The sequence below is a fragment of the Toxotes jaculatrix genome, chromosome 17 (assembly GCF_017976425.1).
Source record: "Toxotes jaculatrix isolate fToxJac2 chromosome 17, fToxJac2.pri, whole genome shotgun sequence".
In the NCBI taxonomy this organism is placed as follows: Eukaryota; Metazoa; Chordata; class Actinopteri; family Toxotidae; genus Toxotes; species Toxotes jaculatrix.
In genome coordinates, this window is record NC_054410.1 from 2,283,474 (window position 1) to 2,299,998 (window position 16,525).

The 16,525-nt window shown below is 44.6% G+C and overlaps 2 protein-coding genes across 3 annotated transcripts; one reads left to right on the forward strand and one right to left on the reverse strand.

Moving 5' to 3' along the window:
* Positions 1 to 288: 288 nt before the first annotated feature.
* On the reverse strand, positions 289 to 3,769 carry LOC121197153 (cytochrome c oxidase assembly factor 8). The gene is made up of 5 exons (XM_041060583.1): positions 3,478 to 3,769; positions 2,015 to 2,212; positions 1,554 to 1,617; positions 1,164 to 1,254; positions 289 to 431 (listed from the first exon to the last, which is right to left on the reverse strand). Exons 1-5 carry the CDS (start codon positions 3,634 to 3,636, stop codon positions 317 to 319), a joined length of 627 nt encoding a protein of 208 aa, XP_040916517.1. The 5' UTR covers positions 3,637 to 3,769; the 3' UTR covers positions 289 to 316.
* On the forward strand, positions 2,615 to 16,229 carry bag5 (BCL2 associated athanogene 5). Of its 2 annotated transcripts, none has more exons than XM_041060581.1 (3): positions 2,615 to 2,676; positions 8,131 to 9,027; positions 10,064 to 16,229. In XM_041060581.1, the coding sequence occupies exons 1-3, from the start codon at positions 2,621 to 2,623 to the stop codon at positions 10,602 to 10,604; spliced, it is 1,494 nt and encodes a 497-aa protein (XP_040916515.1). In that variant the 5' UTR covers positions 2,615 to 2,620; the 3' UTR covers positions 10,605 to 16,229. The 2 variants fall into 2 exon arrangements, with proteins under 2 accessions (XP_040916515.1, XP_040916516.1); XM_041060582.1 differs by lacking the exon at positions 2,615 to 2,676 and adding an exon at positions 3,968 to 4,266.
* Positions 16,230 to 16,525: the final 296 nt, after the last annotated feature.

The window sequence follows — 16,525 nt, forward strand, 5'->3', positions numbered from 1 at the left end:
GCTCTTTAATTAATTAGCAGACCTCTCCGATGGACTGTTTGACCACTTTTGGAAAAGGGTTGCAGGACATCTGCACCAAAATCCATTTTAAAAGTATTTACCTTCATAGCTGCAGACTTGTAATGGTATACCCGTTTATTAACTTATACATAGTTTGACTACCTGCTGAGCTGCATAAAAAACTTCCAATCAGATATCTGTTATCTAATTATTATCTATATTTTCTAATTTTTGGCAAATAAAATTCAAGGGAATAACAGTACATTAAAAACAAACAAGCAATTGATAGGAGAGTGCATAAATACTTTATTTATTATCAGGGGGTAGGAGTGCTGCTTTTCTTGCCAGTGTGTCTGACACTTCTCCACATGTTGTTTAGGGCGATTCGGGCCATGAGTAATGTGATGGTGAAGTTTCGTCTGTACCATTCCCTGAGCAGGAACAGGAGGGAAAAAAGAGAATTAGAGGAAGCATGCTCCAGTTAAAAAAAAGAATAGTAACAACTGAAATGAGAGCAGTTAACTCATATTGTCGGTACATAAATAATAACTTAGGAGAATGGTTAACATTTAAGATGGATAAACTGACTGTGCTTTTAGTTTTTTGATGATATGATGTTTGAGTATTTTGTCCTGCAGTGTTATTATTATTACAGCCTCCACTGAATGGTGTACAGCACTGCAATTATACTATACAGTATGTTTAGTATATTACTAGCTAGTAGCCTTTAACATGAACAGCACTGCAGGCTGCAGGAGTGAATGTGGATAAAACAGTTTTTTTGTTTTGGGAGCTCATTATAAAGATTTTAAACATGCTGAGCCAAGAAAGTAATAATACCTGGAGGAATAAAAGGAGGAAGACAATAACAGTAATAACAAGGACGCAGTCGTGCAAAGAAAAGTTAGAGTTTAAAACCCACGCACAGGAAAAAAACCCTCGACTATAAGCAGTCGGAGAGGTGATGTGTGTGGGCAGAAAACCTCTCCTGCTTTACGCAGAATTCACTAACCTAAAAACAAGTCACACACTTTGCAATGCTAATTCACACAAAGCTCCTCAGTGCCTGCAACGTTTGTCGTTCTCTTTTCACAAGGTGCGACAGTATATAACTGCGTCCGTCGGTTAAAGCCCACAGCTCCCATGGTGGCAAAACAACTCACTTGTTGTAATTTGCATGTCGGGTTCTGTTTCTGTCCAGGAAGCTTTTGTAGAACACGGCCATTTCCTCGCTGTTCAGGGACCGCCGGCGTCCTGAGTGGCAGAGAGAAGACACAGCAGACAGTTTTATACTCTCATTAAGAGAAGTTTCTTTTTAAATCCGCAGCTGCTAAGTTAAAACACACTTCTGTCACTGTGCTTTTGAACAGTTTATATCGAACACGGTCTGATGGACAAAGTGACTCATAGAATTTGAAGAAATTCTTGATGCAGAAGTTTTATTTTATTCAAGAATTTAATCTTCATTACATTTGAATCCAGGAGAGTGTCTGACGTTCACAAGAGTCTCAACCTGTAAAACCAGACATGCAGAAAAGTCTGAATGTTCGCACCTTGCTCATCGCGCACAGTCAAGCCTTTAGCCTTTAGATGTGAGATGATGAAAGCATCTTTTTCCTGCAGAGAGCAGAAAATGTGTTATGTGAAATTTCTTCTTATATATTTTACTACACACATAAACAAAACCTCACACCTGAAGGCAGTGTTGTTGTGTGATGCTGCCCTCTGCTGGTGAAAGTAAGAGAATTCAGCACCAGCACCCACTGTCATCACACACTTGATACAGTAATGATGGTGATTTTCTTTGTTGTGTATATTATCTTGCATTCATTCTTAATAACTTGACGTTGTGTATCTGCAAACATCACTTCTGAGCAGTGGAGGAATTTTCTCAGTAAAAATGACTTTGTCTTCACCGAGGCTTAGTATCCTGAATCCTTGACCTCTGACCTCCCTGTGGTAATGCACCTTAGATTTACTTTCTAACTGGAAAAAAAAACAAAAACATTTCAACCTTGCTGAAGGTGATGTTCTGTTTGGTCCAGAAGTCATGGTTCCAGTCCTCCGTCTCCTGCCTGAGGTGTCTCAGCCGTTTCTCCAGCTCTGATTCGTTCTCGGGGACGTGGTAAACGATCGGCCGCAGGTTTGACAGAGGGTTCGGTGGACCGATCCAGTCATGTGTGGCGCTGGGTGCTGGTCTGAGGGCAGATCTCTACATAGGAAACAGGGAAACCAAGGAAAAGTATTAAGCTTTGTATTACTCTTCACCCTAATTATTGTACTGAAGCATTATTATCGTGTATATTCAGTTGGAGTTTTGAATCAACTGATAACCTTTTACTACAAACGGCTGCTTTGGATTCCTCACTTCTTTCAAAACCAGGACTTTTTGTTTTGTTTCTTTCACAAAATCACAAAATACATTTAATTACAACACATGTTAAGGTCAGGTTTAAGATTAGGGCGGGGGACCACTCAGTAAAACTCTGTGTCAGTTTCATTTAAATAGGAAAGTATAACAGTAGAGGTTTGCTACTGACAAACACAGACGGATGTCACATGGGTTTATAAAGCAGCCGACCGACAGGAAACTGCTTATCACTTGTAACCAGACTGCACGATGAGAAGAGCGACGGGAAACCGAAAACATTCCAGGACTCAGAGACCAGAAAAAAGGTAGATACAGCTGTTAAAGACTGGTTCAGTCATTAAAATATGCAGCATGGTAACAGTTATCAGTTTAAAACTCAGAGAGGAACAATGTGGGAAAAATATACAGTTTCTTTGATTCTGGCATCAATATATTGACTCTAAGGAAGTAAACAATATTTAACCTTTAAAGCATCACAAATTTAAGAAAAATGCATTTTACAATTTCCCAGATTCAAAATTTGCATCTTCAAATGACTTGTTTTGACCAACCCACAGGACAAAACACAAATTGTTTAATTTAGAATGTTATAAAACAGAAAAAAGCAGCAAATTTTCCTGTTTCAGTTTCTCACATGTGAGGACCCGAGGCTTTTCTTTGTAATACATGATAGTAAACTACAGAGCTACAGAAAAAACAAGACATTTGAAGACATTGCCGTGAGCTGTGGGAAATTATAACAGGCATTTTTCACTATGGGCAAAAGACCATAACCTTGATTGAGAAAGTTAACAGCAGATTCATTGATCATGAAAATAATCACTGTTTGCAGCCCCAACAATAATATCAATATGTGACTTATTGTTAATAATATTACTTGTGATATCAGTAAACAAAAGAGAATGTCCTCTACCTCTGGTTATAATTAATAAATAAATAAGAAAACCTGATCAGTGACAGCATCATGGCAAACCACAGCAAAACACGCACACACACACACGCTGTCAGTGCAGGGGTGGACACACCACAGCCTGGAAACCTCCTGCTGCGGTGTGATATCTGTGGCCGTGTATATGTTATAACAGGAAATAATATAATGTACAGACCGTCGGTGCCTTGTTCTGCTCGGTTGCCTGTTTGGAGCTGCAGAGCCGGCTGCTCGCTGCTGATAAGCCGTGTGGGCGCAGAGGAGCGTGGAGGGCGACAGGACTGATCCTCCTCCGTGCTAAACAGCCCACCGCTGCTGCCGCTGTTCCGGAGGCCATTTTAATCAACCGAAACCAAACTGAGTCTTAAACACGGTTATTAACCCATAAAGAACCGAGCACTCCGCTGTTAGCGTCGTTCACCGCCTCAGCTCAGGGAGTTCATGTCCTTCTGTGCGGAGCCAGACGTCCGGTCACGTGAATCCAGCTGCGAAAATAGGTGCGCTCGAAAATTTCACCACCACTGCCCCGGACAGAGCCTGTCCGCGGGCGGACCCGCTCCACTGCACTCCCGGTGGTTCCCCGCCCTTGCGGCTGCTATACAAACGGCACATCGGCATTTAAAAATGTAGCGCACCCAATCTTGGACAGCCAAAACTTACAGTCTGTTAAAAACAGATAAGTAAATCGCCCACAAGATAACGCGTTTATATGTGTTTTACTAAGCCGATGTTAGTGTGTTATAATTCAGCTAAACAGACAGTCACACATCCTATTTGTCGAGTCAAGCAAACGCCGATAAATGGCTTTTATTCAAATTTATTAAGCAAAGAGAAACTCCGTGTTAGTTCACATGCGACCAGGAAAGTAACTACGAGAAGGTTGCTAGGTAGGCTAATGTTTAGCTTTAATCAGCGGAGGTTCGCACTTTTCCACAACAGTTCAGATGGCTGTGCGCTGGCTATGCAGGTAAGGACGAAATTATAAAAGTGACTTAGTGGTATTTACATATTACGACCCCAAAAACCCTGAAGTTATTTGGCCAAGGTGGGGCAGAGTCAGGTGATCATCGGTAGCCTAGCTTGAAAAAGAGACAATGGTATTCACAGAGTGCTGTACGTGAAAAAAAACTGGCTCCTGTTTCCGCTTTATTGGATCTAAAACGTCCATGTAAATCGTTCTCGGGGTTCAGGAATTTATAGTTTGTGAGCTAAGTTTTTCCAAAGCCAGGACTCAGCGGAAGAAGCCCCTCAGATCGTCTGTGGGAGGGGCGACACCAGCCCGACCGCAGTCAGTCAGTCAGTCGGGCTGTTGGTGCTGAAGCTGACCGGAGCAGCATCTCCACCTCCGCAGAGATCTCTCTCGGAATTTCGGGATTATCCGTTTGGATGCCACTGTCCTCCACGAACCGCCCTGCTGTGGCTGATGGAAACAGACATCCGTAAAAATGTGCGCGAATGTGTTCGGGGTTTTGAAAAGGTGAGAGGAAGCTAAACGATGCCGTAGGATGTGTGTGGATGCGTGTGGATGTCAGGATGCAGCTGGCAGCTCCTGGAGGTGCCTCGGGGTGTTTTGTGAGATCTGGAGGTGAGGTGTTTTACCGGGGTGATGCTGCATATTCTCACAGGGGTAGAAACCTTCGCGAACCAGCAGGCCAAACGGGCTTTTCTGCGGTGACATAATGCGCAAAGCCGTGCAGGACCGGCGCACGCAGCCCGGAGCTGGGGAAGGTGCCTGAACGGTGTGGGGAAGATTTAAGCAGAGGGTGCTCGATCAGATGCATGTTACCTCCAGCTCAGTTAGCCTTCATGCTGTGTGACTCATGGGAGGGAAGAATGATTCCTACCAGCAGACCTGTGCTTCTTATTCTGGCGCCAGTCCTTGCATCAAACTACGGGTAAAAGTGTTTGCCAGGCTGGAGATTATCCTAATAAATACTCAGATTTGTAAGCTCTGGCCCAGCATGCCTTCATCCGCTATTCTGGAAATGCCCAGCCCCTCGCCCTCTTACATAAAAGTACTTTAGGGAATGCTGATACATAATCCTGTCTATTCTAATAAGTGTTATTGATGCTGTGGATAACTAACCATGGTACTGTGGGCCACAGCATTCATATGCAACAATCACTCCATGCTCTCGGGCACCTCGGCTGATAATGACAGCCTGTCTCATGATGCAGCCTCTCCCCAGAGCCATGTTCTGTTGCAAAAACTCAAATCCGTTCTGTATTGTAATCCCGTGTATTAACGTTCAGCCCGTAGAAATAGAAAGTTGACTTTGATGTCGGCCGGGGCGTTGTTGGAAATGACGGAAAGAATTCCCTCAGCAGCAGTTTCCCTACTCTCTTTCCTTTGGAGGCTGCTCTTCATTTCACTAGAGTAGAGGTTTGCATTGGGATCATGGCTTGATAACTGAACTGGCCGATCGGGCACAAGCTCAGGGACCCAGAGGGGGCCCCTAGGCTGTTGCCTCCGTCTGAAGTGACTGTTACTTACATTAAATATGTAAACTCACAGATCCCACTTTACAAGTAGGGATGTCCTGATCTCATCTTGTTTGGTCCTGATCCTGATCACAGTCTCTAAATGTCGACATCTGCCAACCAAATCCAGTCCAGCATTTTTTCCTTCATATTAAAGCTGCACATCAAACTGAGGCGACAGCAACATTTCACAAAATCAAATCAGTGAAAATCACAACAGCAGCATAGCTTTGCTTTAAGAATAAACATCCCGGCTACATTATATAGTGTGTTGTAGTATTTAGTCTAATATCTGAGTCAGTGTGAGTCTGTTGTGACAGGAAGCTTTAGACTCTGCTCGTCTCCAGCAAGAAGTAAATACTGAGGATCAGATGCAGTTTTTAAAACAGCAGCGCCTCAGAGATTTAGTCCACCTGCAGAATGTTGCTTTAAGAGACACAAAAGAACTACAAAACAAAACACACACAAATGACTACAAAGAGACAAAACGCAATTATGAACAGATGCAAAACAGCTAGGAAGAGACACAGTCGACTACAAAAAGACAAAATTATTACAAAGAGACAAAACTGCAGGTTCTCAGAGCCCACAGTCACATTTTCACATATCTTTATCTGACCAACAGTACAATAGGCAGCCAGATCCAATTTAAAGTAATATAAAGCAGAGGAAAGCAGGAAATTTCCACGTTGGAGAAGCTGGAATTAGCAAAGTTTTAGTGTTTTGGCTCAAAAAGAAAAAACATTTAATTGTTCAATCAATTCAGAGCTAACAAGAACCCTGTCGTCCCTGTACCCCTGTAATCTGACTATGAAGTAATGAAGTGGTGCTGAACCGGGAATACATTTCACTGCTCGAGGCACCTGTGACACACTTCATGAGGCCGTCTGACCGAATCTCGCTGCGCGAGTGAGGAGACGCACCGAGCGGTCTCATATCTTTGGGTGTTGGTCAGCCGCATTTATTTTCTGTTCAGCACTGAAAGCTTGATCTGCAGGCAGGATGTTTTTTTATGTGGATTAGAGAGCTATCACCATCATGTCAGCCAACGAGCCGGGTGGAAACGCTCAGCGGTACTCCGAGCGGTTGTCATGTGGGTGTTCTTCTTGTCGAGACGAAATGTAGGTTAACCTCATTCATTTTATTGCACGATTATAAGGAGAGAATCTCATATGAATATATTATGTGGGCATTTGTTCTTGTCTTGTCTCTAACTGGGTCGTCGTTTGATTGATCTGAAGTTTTGTCTCATAAGAAATAAGAGCAGACTCCACAAAAGAGGCCAAGGTCAGGAACAGACCCCTCTGCCTGCTGCTGTCAGGAACATGTTTCCAGTCTGAAACGGCTTCTGCACGGTTTAACTGCAACATATTTGGGATCCTGTCGTCATTGTACTCATCTTAATAACACAGAATACTGTCGTGGCTTAAGAGATCAGTGGCAGGGTTTGAATTATGGAGGGATTTTTAAAAAAAACAGGTTGGGTGGTGTTAATACTTCGATCGATATAAGCTTACTGCAGATATATCAGTGCTGGCACATACTCTACACTCACACGTTTGTAAATTCAAAAACTGAGCATTATAAACGTCTCAAAGGTTGAATTGTTGGCAGAATTGTTGTATTTGAATAGCATGAGGTTGCACAGTTGTACCTAATAAATTGGCCATTGAGTGCATATCAGCTGGTAACTAGCAAGAAATTGCAGCACAGAAATACGCAAAATGTTTAGGGCATAATTCAGTGAAGGGGTCACGTCCGACCGTAGAGCGTACCTGCTCAGAACTGATCCCTGCCACAGTTTAAAGTACAGATTAGTACTAATGTAATAGCTCCTTATCCAATATGTTTGTTTATGTTTGGCTGATACGTTGTTATCCGATATTTCAGCTTTTAAATGCTGTTGTAGATGTCTCCTACAAAAATATAATAAACTATAAACAGTCATGTATTATAGGTGTAACATCTCGTTTACTTTACCCAGAAAGTTTAATGCTTTTCTCTCCAGAGATGTGGAGAAAGATTTGCAAAACGTGTTCCTCCTCCTCATTAAAGCATTTACATCCAGCCACTTTGTTGTAAATTCCTCTGCACTTGGTGGAGATCTAAATGTTTGGCTGAGGTTACTGAGATTGTCCTCCTGTCAGCAGCTTTGGCAGCGATCCAGACCTTAGTCGAACGTCCTATTCAACCAGTGTTGGCTGTGGAAATATGAAAGAGACTTTTGGAGTGATCCAGCCATTCTGGACAGTAGACAATGACGTTAGCTCCACGGAGGCTTTGTTTGTCCCTGCTCTGAATTGTTGCCTGTTATTCTCACTTCCTTTTGTGGCGCCTTTTTTTTCTCCAGCCTGTTTGGGAAGCCCTTTGATGGTGGGAAAAGGATGGACCATGGCGGCCCACAGCAGCAGCAACAGCATCCGATGGAGCAGCAGCATCAGCCGTATAATCCGCAGCACCCTGCCATGATGCGGCTGTACGAGGTCCAGAAGGAGGTGGCGTCTCTGGGGCCTCAGGTCTGCACCTTCAGCGGCCTGCAGAACGACCGTGACTACAAGCGTCTGGAGCGTGAGCTGACCCGTCTGCTGCTGGAGGTGGACCAGGTAGACACGGAGGGCAAACCGGAGCTGCAGGGGGCACGAAAGAGGGCAGCACAGGAGGTGGAGGGCCTCCTGCGGTACCTGGAGGAGAACGCCACTCATCCATCCCGTCTGGCCATCGAGGAGCTCAGCAACGAGGCGCGGCGGCTGGTGGACGAACGCGTGGTGGCACCTCAGCGTGCCGGCGGGGTGGCTGAAATAAATGACGAGCTGGTGGATGCCCTGCAGGAGCTCGTGCTGAGGCTCACCCAGGTCAAGACCGAAGGGAGGGTGCCGCTCCGCAAAGCACGTTACCGGGCACTGACGCGCTTGTGTGCCGTGCAGGACGTGATCGAAGGGCGCACGCAACAGCAGACCCTCTCCCTGCCGCTGTCTGGGGACACCCACGAGGCCGTGCACCGCATCAACCAGGTGATGGTGAAGGTGAGCGTGGCCCGCGGTCAGCTGGTGGCTCTGCTGATGGGCCTGAGTGGGAGGGACAGCTGCGCCCACCTGTCACGCATCCTGACGGAGATGCAGGTGGAGCTGGACGCTCTGGATGTTTCTGGCAACGCAGCGATCAGAAATTACAGGAAACAGGTTGTGGAGGAGATAAACGGGCTGCTGAAACATCTGGACCTGGAGGGGGAGGGAGACGACACACGCAGGTGGGCATGAAGGATGCGGGAGAAAATCATACAGCTGCAGTTAAAGATTATTTTAATTATCTATTAATATTCAGACTTTTCAATTAATCCATTAATTATTAGTCTATAAATGCCAGAAAATAAGGAAAAATATCTCATATTTCCTGACTGTCCAAGATAAAGTCCTCAGATGTCAAGTTTTTGTCAGACCAACACTTCAAAACCAAACTTTAGAAATTTATTATCACAGACGACCGAGAGAAAACCAGCAAATATTCAACATTTAAGTTTTAGTCCTTTAATTGATTGATCAAATGCTTCACAATGCATCTGTGCAGTTCTTTACTCTGCACATTCAGAGAATGAACTGGGTCTGTTGGCATCTTTTGATTTGAATCATGATGCACCGTCAGGAGTGAATTAGACTCACAACGTCAGAGAATAATACGCCCACCGAGTACTGCATTATGTAAAACAGCAGACAAGCACCTCTCTGCCCCCTAAATCTGGTTTCTACTACAGAAAAAAAATGCGTGTTCGATAAAGTTTGTTTGATAAAAGTGTGCACTAACACCAAGTAAAATAAACAAATCTGACTGAAATAGAAAAGTTTCACGTCTCAGCTTGGTAATGTTTGCTTGCTTGCAGCTGTCAGACCAGCCAGAGTGAAAGAAATGCTGCTTTCTTAAAGCACAATTCAGGATGACACACGGATGGAGATGCTGCAGGGTTTTCTCCCTAAAATAATACATAAAAGTGTGGATCCTGAGCATGGTCGCACATTTACACTGACATCGCTTGACTTGTGCTTTTATTTTGGTGTTACACTTGCCTCCTCGTCTTAATTGTGATTCTCGGCATGGTGCGCTGGAGCTGCTTCGCCTCCTCCACTCCGCCGCTTCCAAACACCTCGGCTTGGCACAGCTGGCGCTTTGAATCGCCACGCTGCAGACATTTTCCCGCCTGACATTACAGCAGTTTCCCTGCAGCACGGTGCAGCTCATTGAGATATTAGGACGTTACGTTAATCCAGATGTGTTTTTTTGTTTTTTTCCAGGTATGACCTGGCACAGAACAACTCCATCCGTGAGATCGAGGCCGTGCGAGCTCACGTCTCCCACCTGCGAGAGGGCGTCCTGCGACACTGCGTGATGGGCGACCTCAGCTTCAGACCCAAAGCCGAGCTGCAGAGCCTCCTCACGCACCTGGACCAGGTGGACACGGCCAAGAACCCGTGCATCCGAGAGGCCCGCCGCCGCGCCGTGGTGGAGGTCCAAGCTGTCATCACCTTCCTGGACCTGCGCGAGGCGCTGGCCCGCCGCCAGCCGGGCCCCAACGAGCACCCGTCACACCGGGCCGTGTGGCTGGTCCTGGGGAGCCTCTCGGACCTCCAGGCCCAGGTGCTGGGCTTCGACGGCAAGCGGGTCGACAAGAGCTACATGATCCTGGAGGAGCTGCTCACCAAGCAGCTGCTGGCGCTGGACGCCGTGGACCCGCAGGGCGACGAGACGACCAAGGTGGCGCGGAAGCAGGCGGTGAAGTTCGCCCAGAACATTCTCAACTACCTGGACATGAAGACAGACGAGTGGGAGTATTAATTCAATAAAAACACGGATCACAGTGTGGGAGACGTGGGATGAGACACCGCTGCAGGAAAGAAAGGAGCTGATAATGTGTGTAAATAATATTAAAAAAAAAGAAAAACTGGTACGTTATCGTTCCATGGGCTGTATATATTGACTCGAATACCCAGAATGCACTGCAGCAGCGCTTTTCTTTCGTCTCTGTGTGGTAGTCGTGGCGCACCCTGCTGAGAAGTCAACAACACAGAACTCCTTTTGTGAAACACACTTTCAAAAACATTTTTTTGTGCTTTGACAATTTTCTTTTTAAAATCTCTGATGTGTGCGTGCGTGCGTGCGCGTGTGCGTGTGAGCCGTCCTTGTTGCCGTAGCATCCGATGTGTGTGTGGTTGTTGAAGCCTGCTGCCAAAGCACTGATTAATGCCTGTTAAAGTGGTCGTATCCGTGTGATGGATCGCTTCCGCAGTCTCTTCCCCGTCTGGCCCGATTAATCGGAGTGTCAGTTGCTAGTGGAGACGGCCAATGCATGTTTTAAATACAGTGACCCGATTAGGGAGAAACGCCCACTGTGACCGTGAGACCAGGCCTCGGTCCAGGTTGTGGTACCTGTTGGTACTGAGCTGGTTTTGGATGCTGGGAGAGAAAAACAAAAACTAATGTGGTCTGATTCTGTTTGGTAAAGCAGATGGTCTGAACAAATGCTAAATGGAAAATGAATTAAAAATTAATCTGCACCGAAATTTGCTTTTACACAATTGACAAAGATTTTTTTTTTGGGGGGGGGGGGGGGGGGGGCAGAAGTTTTAGAAACAGCATCACAGGTGAAACTTTAGAGGCGGAGCCAAAGCAAACAGCAGCTGGTACTGAAGCCAGGTAATCTGTGTTTAAACAGATGTGATCACAGAGATCACACAGTGGGAGTTTGCATTACTGATGTAAGGTCACTCTCTACTCCTGCGTGACCCTGTTTGTCCCCTCAGCATTTGGTCCTTGTCTCTGGTAGCAGTCCAGTCCACACCACCGTGGCAAACTCCCCCCAAAACCCCGGGAACCACAGCTGTCGTGGGCAGACGGTTCAAGGAAGGACGAACGAATAAAGTCGAGCCTCTTCACGGAAGCGTGGATGAAGGAGGCGGGAAACTGGAGGTGTTATCTCGGGAGGCAGCCTGCCAGCTGTTCGCAGGATGGTTCAGACGATGAAAGTTTCCTTTCCGTTCGCCGCTTGTGTAGCTGTTAGTCTGTAATGTGTTTCAGATGTTTGTTGTGACTTCGTGTGATCGCACTCGTCTATAAATGGATCAGGTTTGAATTCAGAGACAGGGGAGGCGAGATTTTTTGCTGTTGCCGCTGCTGCTTCGGGTTTTTTGTTTGAACTGACGGAGGACCGTGCGAGGTCCCTGGGGAGAGGGAGAGGAGGCTGAGGCTGTGATGTCCTCTGGATTGACACATCAAGGCTGAAGCTCACAGGGCCGACAGTCGGGAGTAGTGACGGTGATCGCAGTCGACAGAGCCTTCTAGAAACTTCTCGGAGCTGCTGCTGCTGGAGACGGTGGGAGGGAGGGAAAGGACTGGAAGAGAAGTCCAAATCTCGGTGCCTTTTATTTTCACCCTTCCCTTTGCACCGGTTCGAGTGAAGGCAGCCGTGTGGTGCAGCGGCCGGACTGAGACCAAGCAGCCGCTCGTTTCTGAGACGCATCCATGCACAGGAGCGAGCACACTGAAGCACTGAATGTGTTTGTTTATGGAGAGCACCTTGGCCGTTATCGCCACCAGAAATTTGCACTACTCATCAGAAAATTGAGGCTTTTTCGATTCAGTATTTATTCCCTGATAAAGGTGGCGCTGCCGCGGTCAGTAATTAACTCAGACCGACAGCAGGCGATGAGATGAGTCACATTGTGCTTTCACACTGCAGATAGCCTCGATGATGGAGCAGCTCTGAGAGCAATTTGGGAAACAGTCGCCGAAAATCACCTCACGAAACTGAATAATTAGCTAATTAAATGACTTAACAGCTTCCGGATGAGGTCGTTTTTAATCTCTGCAGAAGATTTCGAATTTAAAGGCTCATTCTTCATCCTGGAAACAGCAGTTAACCATCATCATCATCATCCTCTAGCTGTTCTGGAGCTTTCAGTCATATCACGTGATCCTCATTTTGGTCGTAGAAGTGTACCTGTTCAAACCAAAGTTTGACAAATTTAACGCAAGAGAAATTTCATGTTAACATGGGATCAGCTGTAGGTCAGCTGAACCCAGTCTCTCCACTCTGACCAGGGTCATTTCCAGCTGCAGCAGGCAGACACAGCTAGAGACCAGCGGGTGAACAGAGAGGAGCATTCAGCAGCTACAGAGCCGGACATTTCCCTCAGGAGCTGGTTGAGACCAAAAACAGAGCTAAAAACGAGGCAATGCTGGATTCAGATTCATCAAATGGACAGAAACACGACTACAAATCAAAGATAAGATTGTTCTGTCTGTCTGGGCTAACAGTCACTTAAAGCAGGACTGAGGTCAACACTGACCTGAACACCTACATTTCTGTGACAGTTCGGCAAACTTCATTTGTCACTTAAGATCTCTAACTCTTTAATTTAATTTAGTAAAATAGAAAAGTTTCTCTTGCCCGCTGCAGGCAGTAATGTTAGTTATAAAATCCAGTATGTGATTAATTAATCATATCAGTGGGAATTATTATCATTACATGTGCTGCTTGGAAGCACTGAAGAAAATGTTATATAATAAATAACTACAATATACTGTCAGTTTTATCATGTGAAATGATAGAAATGTCCAGAAAAGCTGCTTAGTGGACTTTTAGAGGTGAAAGTCCAGTTTCATTCAGTTTGCCAACTTTCTCATGCATTAAAATCACCTGAGCAGAGGAACAGGAAACTATTGATCTCATCTGATTGGAGCAACGGTTCATCAGCTGAGAGTCCCTGCGCTTGCTCCGGTTGCTCGCAGTGTGAACGCACAACAAAGGTTCAAATGTCGTGACGGTTTCTGAGACTCACGTTGTTTAAGACTAAAGCAACAAAGCTGGAGCGAACCTTTAGGTGTTTGTTGCTCATCCTAGCTGCCTAAAAAGTTGTCCTGTGTGTCACTGCTTTCTGAAAACACAAAAACATGTTCGGTGAACTCCCACAGACCCTTTTTATCTGCACGAAGCTGCTATTGGAAGCGTTTTCTGGCACAAAGCCTGCAGCTCGGCCTCCTGGGTGTGGAGCTGACTCATACGGGAGAAAATTAGATTAAATGGCGTTCGTCAGTCTGCCTGGCTACAGATGCTTTCTCACAGCGAACCTTATGCTCTCTTAGACCAAACCAACCCGGACACACCTTAAGTTCACATGCTCCTTTTTGTATGCAGTAATTAATTAATATATATATATATATATATACAAAATGTACATTTAGTCCTGGCAGTTCACCACATTTCTGAACATTGCTTCTTTTTTAAACATCCGTTTGAATAATTTATCAAAAGTTTTACACTGTATAAAGAAATTTTACTTGGATCTTCTGTCTAATCGTCTCAAAGCCTCTGTGGTTTTTTTTTTTTTTTATGAAATATTAGTGGCGCCTCCATGAGTGGGCGTTCTGGCAGCCATACAGATTTACACTCTGTGGTTCATAAGTACAAACTTAAAAGGGAGGATGGCAGAGAGGTAAAGCACCATTTTCTAAATGTTTTGCTGAAGTCGAGGTTTTTGTTGGAAGCTGTGCCAGCAAGATGGAGCGAGTAACACTTCAACAAGAGATTTAGGTAAAACAGACCAATTTCACTTCTGAATTCATGGGAACTTTAAGTGATAACTGTTCTAAACTCCAGAGCTGCAACAGTTATTTTTTTATTCTCCATTAATCGGTCCGTTATTGTTCTTGATGAATCGATCAAAGGAAGCCAGGAGATATTCACATTTAGAATTTTGTCTCGTTTTCTAAAAAAAATCAAAAACAAAAAAGACTCAAAACAATTCATCGATCATCAAAATGGTTTCTTTTCAATTAATTGTTGCAGCTCTGGTAAAATGCATGTAACGTCTTAACAAAATAAAAGCAGGCAGGCAACTTGAAGGAGGTACAAGTATTTACAGTTATCATCCCCTGCATGAGTGTAGGTCTCCATATTCTATACGTTATTGTGAACAGATCCCATGAAGAGGTGCTACACGCCCTGATATCGCTGGCATTTGACTCCAGAGGGGACAGTAGATTCAAGACTGACAAATGGGTTCATGTACAATATCCACATTCAGTTAGTTTGTCCTGTTATTATTCTGAAAACTAACTCCATGTGACAACAGTTCAGTCCTGCAGGTGTTAAAGCTGCTGTACTGCTTTTTATTAAGTTATCATTTCTATGAACGGGGATCATAAAGTGATCAGGAAATACATTAACGGGTGGTCTGAATTTAATCGGTCTGAACCAGTATTCAAACCTCCAACCCTGAGCCAGGATACTTAGATATTCCAGCTCCTGCTGTCTGTGTTCACAGTCATCTCCACAGACGCTGTGTATTCCCTCAGCACACAGCTGGGCCGCTAAAAGCAGCTCAGGCTCGTCTGAACTTGGTGGCACTGGAGTCCATTAGTCGAGAGTTTAAAAGATTCAGACCCAGTGGGTATTTAAAGTCTGCCGTCTGACTTCTATCAGCCCTTCACAGGACGATGCTTTTACACCGAACAACAAAAGGGCCGAGCAACTTCAGCAGATTCAGAGGTTTCAAAGGTCTGATTTTCCTGCCGTAGGTTGAATGTAGTCACTGAGGAATGTTTCGTCTTCGTATCTCATTGAACCAAAGTTAATTTCAATAAGGTGAAATCAGCTGGAAATCAGTATTATTCATCAAGAACTGAGATGGCAGCAGAAAGGTGTGCAGAGGGAGGAGAAATCTGGGAGATGGGCTGACAGAATCTGTATTTACAGTGATACCAGCTAAAAAAAAGTTCTCAGAGTTCAGGCAGAGTTTAACGACCAGCAGCCAGCTGCAGCAGCTGAATCACAGAAAACTGGCTGCTTTGTTCCGTTGCACCATCTCCACTTGCACCACAGTTTAAGTCGACTGTTTTCAAAAATTTGGGCATCATCTTCACATTCTTATCCTAAATTTCTCACTTTTTTGCTGTGGAGTTCCAAGTTGGAGTCACCGAACCAAACCAGCACAAACTTGTAGTAAAATGCTTATTGAATTAATGCTTGTGAGATTTAGAGATGGCTGAGGGTTGAATCAATCTTCTGTCTTATTTTAATGTGAGCAAAAATGACGACAAACCTGAAAACTTTACGAAAGCAGAAATTTAGCAGATGAAAAAAAAAGATCTTCCTTACTGAGCTTTGGCAAAAAGTTCTTTCATTGAAGCGCACTTTTCTATGTTCCTTACTCTCTGTTGGTTATTACTGCTTTGCCTTTCTTTATGCAAATAACAGGAATTTGGTCTGTGACAGAAAAGTTATGGGGCTTTTTCTTTTTCCTCAAATACATGTTTTCTTAAGTCGCCTTTAACTGCACTGATTGTGACAGGCTTTTGCTGTTTCTCCTCCAAGACACGCTTGTACAAAAAGCACACTGAGACTGGAAAAAAAAAAAAAAAAAAAAAAAAGCTGTGTGAATGCTCTGTGGATGGTTGTGTTTTGAATTTGTATTCCCACTGGAAAATAAAGACAGCGTGTCTTGATCAGTGTTATGTTAATGCTTTTTTTTTTTTTATTCCTGAGTGGCAGCAGAAGAATCTTGAGGAGATGACAAGTTTATTTAAAGGCAATCATAAACTCTACAAACTTTTAAAACAGCTGCTCAGAAGGAGAACATACAGCATCAGCATGGGAGGCGGGATAAAAGACGTGCAGTGAATTCCCTCCCTGCTGTAGATGTACATTAAAATTTTAGTGTTTAGTGTCTCTCACCCAAGGGCCCTTTGACAGGACACGT